Here is a 9,785-nt window from a genome sequence, read left to right on the forward strand (position 1 = left end):
CATATTTCATAGTGTGCATATTTTGCATATTTAATATATTCAACATAATATACATAACAGTTCTTTCTATAATGATTCTTTTCTTAAATGTTATTCTTTTATGCTCTACAAGTTGTATGTACATATTTTAAATAGTTGCGTGCATTTTAAAGATTAAAACAAATCGAATATATATATATATATATATATATATATATATATGTTATAGATAATATAGATTATTCATAATACGCAAAACATATCTTTATCTTTACTTTCAGGAATTTAAAATCTTCTTTGCCTCTAAGAAGATTGCCCACAACATCGCCTGCGCATAAGCATATCGTACACAATGTGATATTGCACGTATATAAGTTGTATACATGACTATATTTTACATACAAATACACACACCACTATACTGTACATATAAAATAGTAAAATCGTAGGAATTTCGTATATATTTTATATTTATTGTACTTTATTTATATTTTAATTTTATAACTATATAATAATGACACGTGTATAAAGTGTTAACAGTACGACGCTATTGGCAATCAAATTGTAGGCAAATAGAGCCTTTCTTTTAATTGCCTTCTACGATGTTCATTAAATCGCTATTTGCTTCAAAGGGTTGAGTTCCCTTTACAGACAGGAATAAATCTTACACGAAGTGGATGAGCAGGGCGAAGTATCAAATCAACCTGCATCCGAAGATTCTTTAAATAATCAATAGGCTCCAAGTAGAAATTGTGTACCAGAGGAGCTATCATCGCCTTCAATTCCAGCATAGCAAATCGTTGGCCTATAATTGGGTCCGTAAAAAAAATCAGTTTATGTAACAAGGTATTATACATATATTTATCAGGATATAAAAAATTATAGCTTACCGATGCAGTTACGTGGTCCAGCACTGAACGGTAAATACGAATAAGGATGACGATTTCGGATCTTCTCAGGCAAGAATCTATCGGGATCAAATATTTCTGGATTTGACCAAAAATTTGGATCTCTGTGGACCGCGTAAATATTAAGAGACACGAATGTTCCAGCCGGTACTAAATATGACTCTGAAAAGAGTGAAAAGTTTATTATACAATAAGATTTACAAATAATATTTGAAAACCTTATTAAAATTTAAAATAAATGTACATCTAATATAAATAGAAATAAATGCCTATAGTTTGCATAATAAAAAATAGAATGTAGGGGAGATCGGGGCGGAGTCGTCACCGAGGTGGAATCGTTACTACAATACTACAATATCTGAAAATCTGTATGTTGTGTGAACTCGCCATTAATATTGTAAACACTACTTATGGTGTCCATCCCATACAGCACAGATTCTTGCAGAAAGCTTTCAGAAAGGTTTCAAAAACATTTCAACCTTTCACATTTCATGTGCAACATCTCTGAAAGAATTCTGTAATATGTCATATAAAATGTTGCAATAAAAATGTTTTTTAAACCTTTCACATGAAGATAATTTTTCAAAACTTTTAGTTGAGTTATCTCTGAATCGTTTTACATGAAATAATTTTATAAATCTTTCAGTTGAGCTGTTTCTGAAACCTTTTTCACGCAATACATTTGAAAACTTTCAATTAAGTTAGTTCTGAATCGTTTTATATGAAATGATTTTGTAAACCTTTCACTTGAGCTGTTTTTAAAACCTTTCTCACGCAATAAATTTGAAAACTTTCAGTTAATTTATTTCTGAATTGTTTCATATGAAATGATTTTGTAAACCTTTCAGTTGAGCTGTTTCTGAAACCTTTCTCACGCAATGAAAATTTTTAATTAAGTTATTTCGGAAACATTTTATAAAATATAATTTTGCAAACCTTTCAGTTGAGTTTTCGATAAAACTTTATACACATCTAGGAGAAGTAAATATAGACGAATTTAGAAATTTTTAATTGCAGCCCTAAAAACCACACCCATCATATGTAGGGCTTTTTGTTTTTCTCAGATATAAATTATTAATATTATATTATGTAATGATATACAAATCTTTTATATTAACCCGTTGTGGTCACACCTCCTAAAAATAACGTAATGGTTACACGGGGTCCAATGGACCCCACAACAGTTGCCATTTGCGTTCTTTTTGATGTATCCACTCAAACCTTGAACTGGAATTTAGTTTATGACTTCCTCTTTATAATCCAATAATTTTAAAAAATTTTTTATGTTGAAAAAACGCGAGAAAATTTTTTTTTTTGAGAAATTTGACTTTTTTACAAAAATATTCATCAAAATTTTTTTAAATAGAGCAAAAAAACTTCCTGTGTTTTACTCTCAAAATAGTATACTTTTAAGGAAAAAAAAAGCCTGGGGTTCACTGGACCCCATATGACTACAACGGGTTAATATTTATAATATATCAATTGTTGTTGCGTTGTTTTTAATATTTGCTAGTTAATAAATAATTTCAAATTTTTGAACACTAAAGATGCTTATATACGATACGAACATAAACTAGAAGGAATTAAGCATCAGAACCAGAGGATTGTCACTAGCCCGTTCGATCATGGAAGTCAAGCAACTTTGAGTGCAGTTACTATTTGGATGGGTGACCGCCTGAATAAAAAAAATACGGCAATATATTTCGGAAACCTTTCAACACACTTTCTCAGAAAGGTTTTCAAGTGCGAGAATCGCGGACATTTTGCTATTCCAGAACTGTCTCAGAGATGTTGCAGAAACATTTTGCAATATTTATGACATGTTTCAACTCCATCATATGAAACATTTTTTAAATATCTCTGAAAGGTTTCAGATATATTTTGGTAACCTTTCAGCACGGTTTCAGAAAGGTTTTAAGTGCAAGAATTGCGGACATTTTGCTATTTCAGAGATGTCTCAGAGCTGATGCAGAAACATTTTGAAATATTTATGAGATGTTTCAACCTATCGAATGAAACATTCCTTAGATATTTCTGAAAGGTTCTTGTGCTGTATATATCATGGAGGCTTCGGGCGAAAATCAAAGTCAAAAAAGCAGCAGTGGTCGGATTCCGGCGAGGACTTGGATAATATGTGCTGCGAGTGCTCAGAGATGACAGAATAGAGCTGACGAGAAACGTGCGAGCGTAGGGCACATAAGTGTGTGCTTTTCTTGTAATTATTTTCCGCCATCGTGTTTTTAATTAATGTTTTCATTTTTCTATTAAAAAATAATAAAATGTATTCTATTATTTTTCATGATCGGAATCATGTATTTTTATTTAAAATTCAGTCCCAGAATGGGGTGACGACTCCGCCCCGGCAATTTTGACATTTCAATTTTTGCACTTTTGTCGTTTTTACTTTATACTTGTTGAACAAAGCGACGTAAACCAAAAATGCTTTTATAAATTTTGTAGCCAAGGGTTCTCTTTACAACGGTATACCACATTTCACTAAAATTATTTGTTAAAAATCGGCACCAAAAAAATTGTGACGACTTCGCCTCGGTCTCCCCTATTTAAATTTTATTAAGTGTCATTTGCTTAACATTATTGTCGGAAAATATTATATATGTTGTATTATGTGTAGTATGTATAAAACTTTTTTTAAATATTATATAAATAAACTTATCAATAAAACTTATATGAGTTTTTAAATCTTTGCAATATATAAAAATATTGCATTTATGCGTATTTTTAGCTTATACATTTAATGAAAATGTTGCGCAATATATTATATTAAAAAATGTAAACAATAAGAAATTGGTTAGATACATACGTAATTTTACGTCTTCCGCAGGATATCGTGATATTAGAAATACGCTAGGATATAAGCGTAACGCTTCCTTTATACATCTATCCAAATATGGTAGGTCTTGTAATAATTTCATAGTATACCTCTCATCATTCTCTTGCAAAGCAATATCGACTTCGTTCCTGACACGATCCTGTATCATTATCGTTAATTAAAAAGCGATTCTTGTCATATATGGTAATGTTTTTATGTAGAAACAAATATTTTCCCAAAAGTTCCAAGAATATTTATTTCACAAATGTCTCCTTTAATTTGTTTAAAAATGTGTATTGTCACGTCTTTTTACTCGGTAATCACGCCCGAGACGCAAGACAGATCAAAAGGGGGGGGGGGGAGTGAGAAGAGAAGGATGACGGGCCTCTCCCACTGGTCTCTCGCACAGTCCGACAATTATACTCAAAATCAAAGTTGGGCGTAAGCTCGCGTCCACGAATTTATACCAAAATCGCGAAAACCCGAAGATAAACACAATAGCGTAATTAGTCAGACGTGCGAGAGATCGGCCAGCTCGACCTAACAGCGATGGGCGGGGTTGATAAAGGGGCAGCGCAAAATTTCGGCGGGATGACGATTAAAAAACACTCAGATATTTAATAATAATCAGTAACAATGTTTATTATAACTTGGCAATACTGTAAAATCGCAGGTCAAGAAAACTGAATCGAATGACAGAATAGCGGAAATCAGACATGAATCGGAGTAGAATAATTAAATAGCGGAAATTAAATAACAATCGGAACTGAATATTGAATACTAGAGTTGATAAAATTACAGTATTGAATTAATGTGCAGTTGGAAATGAGGATTAACAGAACTTTAGATGAAATCCGTTAATTACGAAGTCTCTAATGACGTATTACAGGAAAGTGACGCAAAATAATAGTAGTCAATAGCATTAAACAAAATTTAGCAGGACAAGTAAGAGAACTGAAAGTGAAATACAATCGAATAGGAAATCAGTACTGCGCCACGCTCAGCGCGCAGAGTTCTATCGCCAAGATATAATACGCTCGCGGAAGGCGCAAGACTCTAAACACAACGCAAAATATAGTACGACTATTAACACAAAGGTATGACACGCGCGAGAACACTTCGGATGACGCAAAATATAGTACGCAAGGATACTTAATATACCGCGGAATATCGCACACGATTACACCAAGTACAACGCAAAATAGAACGCAAAATAATACAATATGCAAAATCGGGAACGCGAACGCGAAACCAAACGCGAGTAGGTACACCGCACGACTCTAATGGCGGATATAAGATTTCCGTACTTCGGCCGCTGCCGAAGACTCGTCTGTGTCCACTCACGGTCGCGATCTCCAAAAGCCTGCGGTAATCGATGATCCCTTTAGCCGACGAAACTATCCCGGGGCCTCTTGCCTAATACCGACCGCCAACGCTAACATAAAAAATTACGCCCTTTCGGCGATGTTCACTAATAAACCGCGGGTCGGCACCAGAGCGGGAACGTGACCTGGAGGGCTAGTTCGTGGCTTTACAAAGAGTTCAAGGCAATCTCACCGGTGTACAGACTTTTCTCTTGCGCCGCTGCTCTCAATTCTCGAAGCTCAGGCCGGGACTTCGTCAATCTTATACGGTAGCCAAAGGTGCGCGGAAACAACGCGATTTTTCACGCCGGAGGATGACCAGGAAGAAATCGAGCGGAATTCGCTCGATGACGCGCCCCACTCAGGGAGTTGCGCGGCCCTTCTGCGCGATAACGCGAGCAATTAGGGACAGACTCGCGAGCTTGCGACAAGATCCTCGCGCAGTCTGCCCCTGACCGTCGGCAGCAGATCCTGCGGGGGCGTCTGGCGACCCCTTGCTCTCGCAGCGGCCTCCCGGAATTCTTCTTAGCAGTCTGAACTTGCTGGTTCTCCGAGAGTCCTCTTCGGTGACCCTAGGGTGGTGGCCAGCCACCCCGGGTCCAGTCATTGCAGTGGAGGTCGGCCGGGGAACTTGTTCATTCTCGGCGCCGAGGGCCCTGCCACAATATATTTCGCCAAACACCGAATCACGCGCAACGCGCGTGCTTTCTGCGCCCTTCTCGTCTCGCCGCCCGCGAGACGCCGCCAATAATCGCCTTTGTCTCCGGCCCTCTCCTCAGGTCTCGAATCCCTGGATTCCGATGAAGACGTCTGTTCCAGATTCCGTTCACGTTGCGCCGTCCAATCAGATGGCAGCATCGATCGGATATCGACGGGCCGGATCGACGCGGCAATTTGCGCAAGCACGGGCGCGCTCATCGCCAACTTCCTCCTCGCGACACACAGAGTCGTACAAATGGCCGCGCTGTGATCAGACGTACGACGTGTGCTGTGCTTTTCTCGAGGAATACTCGAATTGAACTGCCTATCGCAGTAATTGAAGCTGCTGAGAGACTAAGCTAACGTGTGACAAGATCGCTCAGCCAGCTCTGGTACACCAACACGACGACTCAGGCTCACATGTGCGCGAGTGCCGACCGCCACGTGTCTCACCGGCTCACGGGCTAAGCATCACGAGGAAGGCAATTAATATAATTGTTTCGCCCACTCACGGACATTAAATACTTCTCATTAATACGCCGCTCATCGTTTCTCAGGTCAGATTGTATATTTTTTGACGGATTAAAGACGGCACAGACTGTGGTCTGAGTTACACATAAATTAAAGAGTAATTAGTGAACACCTTCCACGCGCGTCCTTCTCATCCCGCTTCCATCGCCGGGAAAATCAGCGATTTCGCGAACAATGTCCCTGTATGTTTGTTTCGGTGAGGTGCCAATAATCGTACAAAATAAAAGAAAGGGATTAGTAATAGAAAACGCAAATATTATTAGGCCCCTAGAGATTTCGATTTTGCTCTATTGGATCGTCCTCGGGCGCGAACCCGCGCCTTGTGATGGCGGCGGAGACGCTGCCACGATGCAGCAGAACTGCAACGTTACAGTATATAAAATACATTTAAAACATAAAAGAATATCTGAAATATGTGAAACAGCGTGTCATGTACCCCCCCACACAGAACAAAAAGCTCTAATAGACGTCCACTAGACGTCCATCATGGAGATTAAAAACCTCCATTAGACATCCATGTAACTTCCCACAGACGTCTACTACACATCCATAGTTCCGCATTTCACACCTCCATTCAACCTCCATTAGACGTATCTTGATAGATCTCTTTTAGACATTGTATAGATTAACCATAAATGTTTAATGGAGCTTTGGTGGATAAATAAAATATGTTAACTAAACGTTTTATAGATTCTTTATGGATATACGTCTTGTTTATAAAGCTTACAACAAATTAGATAATTATATTTATAAGTTGTATCCAACAAATTATCAAAAATTGCTTCGCAGACCCCTACTGCTATATCTGAGGTATCACTTTAGATGATCTGCAGCAAAGAATTATCGCAGTCAGGCCTCTCACAGGCTCGCCTCTTATACTAGCGCATGATGTTCTTTTATTACGAGAAAATACTGGCGCATGGTAGCCGCGTCGCGGCAGTGCGCGTTACTAACGCTCGCGGTCGCGTCATTCGATATCCACCAAAACTCCATTAAACGTCTAGTTAACGTTTATAAATTATCCATCAGAGCTCCATTAAACATCTATGGTTAATTTATGCCCACACAGCACACTGTATCCTGAGGATATCCCAAATTGTCCCAGATTTCTAAATACAATCCCACGGATATCGCAGCAGGTTTTGCCCGAGATAACATCCTTTCATGGTGTCCCATGAGCGTCGAGTTGGGCGCCTTAACTCTGCGTTTGGTTCATCCCACAACGCCAGTTCTGCTTACCAAAAATGGCCCACTTGGCACTCTGATCTGTTAAAAGATGCTCGTGGCTTCATAGTTCAAGAAAGCCAGAGATCTCACCCATTTAAAGGTTGAGAATAGGTTGAGGTCGTTTCGGCCCCAAGGCCTCTAATCATTCGTTTTACCAGATGCGACTCGCGCGCGTTCCGTGCGGAACGGCCGAGTGCCAGCTATCCTGAGGGAAACTTCGGAGGAAACCAGCTATTAGATGGTTCGATTAGTCTTTCGCCCCTATACCCAGTTCCGACGATCGATTTGCACGTCAGAATCGCTACGTTGTAACTTACTGGAAGACTCGTTCTCGGCGGGGCCCCTTAGTGGATTTCAATCCAGATTTCTCGACAAGGTAGAGCGCAAGGTAACAATGGGCGCTCATTCTCCAGGTAATAGATATTGTCAGCTTTTCCAAGGTAACTAACTGACAGCGCGAACCGGGGCCAGCGCCTCGAACGAATCCTCCTTACCGCGGGGACGCCAGAGTGGTGACCTTACAAAACGATGTCCCACGGAGAGCTTCCGGATCGGTCGTCGAAGGGTGTTCACCTGGCTCGGTCCAGTACGACAGTGAGGAGACAATGGCCCGCCGGGATCGTGCCGGTTCCCCGCGCCTGCGCAGTGGCGCGTCGCTTGCAGTGTCCGCTGATCCAAGCGCGCTTTCATGCGCTTGGCGCCGCTCCTTTCTGCGGCGCGGCTCGAACTAACTTCGCCTTGGTGCGGCCCCTTTAAATAATCCGGCTATCCGGGCCGCGATTATTTGGCTGGCGTTACGTGGGCCAGGCTGGCCGGGCTATGGCCACATCCACCGGCAGCCCCTCAGGGTGACGGCCACAGAGTCGTTTGTTAGAGCGTCCCCTGGGATCCTTCAATTTCCAACGTCTGCGGTGGCCGAGCTCGGGATCGGATCTCATACGGCGGCCCTTGACGTTGCGCTTGCGGGGAGGTCCGAGCGCCACCCGACTGACAGCCACGTCCCTCGGTCGTTTCCTTGGATGTTTCTTTCGATTCTTCCCTCGTGGCAACCCGAGGCCGTTACATAGTGACCCGGTCACCACCGGCAATCCCCTTAAAATAATCTCAGTAACGCTAATTAATTAATACGAAGCACCTTCGACTTTCCCCTTGGCCGAGCCCGTCCGGGTGGCGGACGCGATTTGAAACGTCACAAAAAGAATATTTATATACACATATATGGGCTATTCCACGCCAATTCGCGAGGGGTCAAACCTCAACTTTTTTATTTTTGATGGCAGTTTTTTAGCAGGTCTTTACGAATACCCATGTAAGAGCGTTTTTATAATAAATGTAGCGTTTCCGAAATAGAGCCTGCGCAAAATAAGGACTGCAAGATCTTCAATGAATTTTTTCGCCTATTAGACAACATCTAAGAAAAAAATTTATTCAACATAAAATACACTATTTTGATCATTAAAATAAAATTACTTAAAATTTTTATATTAATATTGTTAAACAAATAAACTAAAAAAAAAAACAAAAAAAAATTGAATATCTTATAAACCCCATTTTCTATTTTTTTGAAAATAGAGAATATTTTGGGGAGTATTAAAAAAATTTCAAGACTGGTTCGAAGTTGCGCAGAAAATTTGGGAATTTTTTATAAATTTTTTTGTAAGGCAAACAGAGGTACCGTGACTTCGCACGGACTTACGCGGCCTCAAGCAAACTCGAGCTTTAACACACTATAACCAGTAAGTTAACTATAATGTTATTCTGCTTTGTGCCGATCAGTGCTGCGCATCGACATGTTGTTGCGCGCGCCAATCAGAGGATTTTTGTATGTGTAGTAGTCCAAAGTCGGTGTGACGCCACAGTAAATTTTTATACATTTCAGGCATGAAGAATAGAGATAAGAAGGCCGAATTATATGTTCGGACATGCGTCGAAAACCGAGGCCCGGTAATAGTACTTATAGGTACCTATAGGTGGCATAATTGCAATCACAAGATACCCGAGGCTTGAGGAGAGGCAAGCACGGGAGGAGAGATTGCAGACTGGGGACGTTGTGCGTGTGAGTGTACCGTGTACGTGTGAGTCCCATGAGATAAAAGCGCAACCTTGCGGAGCATTAGTATACTACTACTTGGGTCGGCATTTGGTCGCACGTTTTGACAATTTTTTCATATGCCAGTATATACCAATATATATACACACACACACATATATATATTATATATATTTAAAAAGACATTTAAGAACTTA

At 40.2% G+C, this 9,785-nt stretch overlaps 1 protein-coding gene across 1 annotated transcript; it reads right to left on the reverse strand.

The window, feature by feature from the left end:
* Positions 1 to 431: 431 nt before the first annotated feature.
* Positions 432 to 3,906, reverse strand: LOC112452117 (cytochrome P450 4C1-like). The gene is made up of 3 exons (XM_025012178.1): positions 3,709 to 3,906; positions 870 to 1,049; positions 432 to 784 (listed from the first exon to the last, which is right to left on the reverse strand). Exons 1-3 carry the CDS (start codon positions 3,884 to 3,886, stop codon positions 606 to 608), a joined length of 537 nt encoding a protein of 178 aa, XP_024867946.1. The 5' UTR covers positions 3,887 to 3,906; the 3' UTR covers positions 432 to 605.
* Between the last annotated feature and the right edge of the window lie 5,879 nt (positions 3,907 to 9,785).

The sequence above is a fragment of the Temnothorax curvispinosus genome, unplaced genomic scaffold (genome assembly GCF_003070985.1).
Source record: "Temnothorax curvispinosus isolate PA1 unplaced genomic scaffold, ASM307098v1 QBEX01002962.1, whole genome shotgun sequence".
Taxonomy (NCBI): domain Eukaryota; kingdom Metazoa; phylum Arthropoda; class Insecta; order Hymenoptera; family Formicidae; genus Temnothorax; species Temnothorax curvispinosus.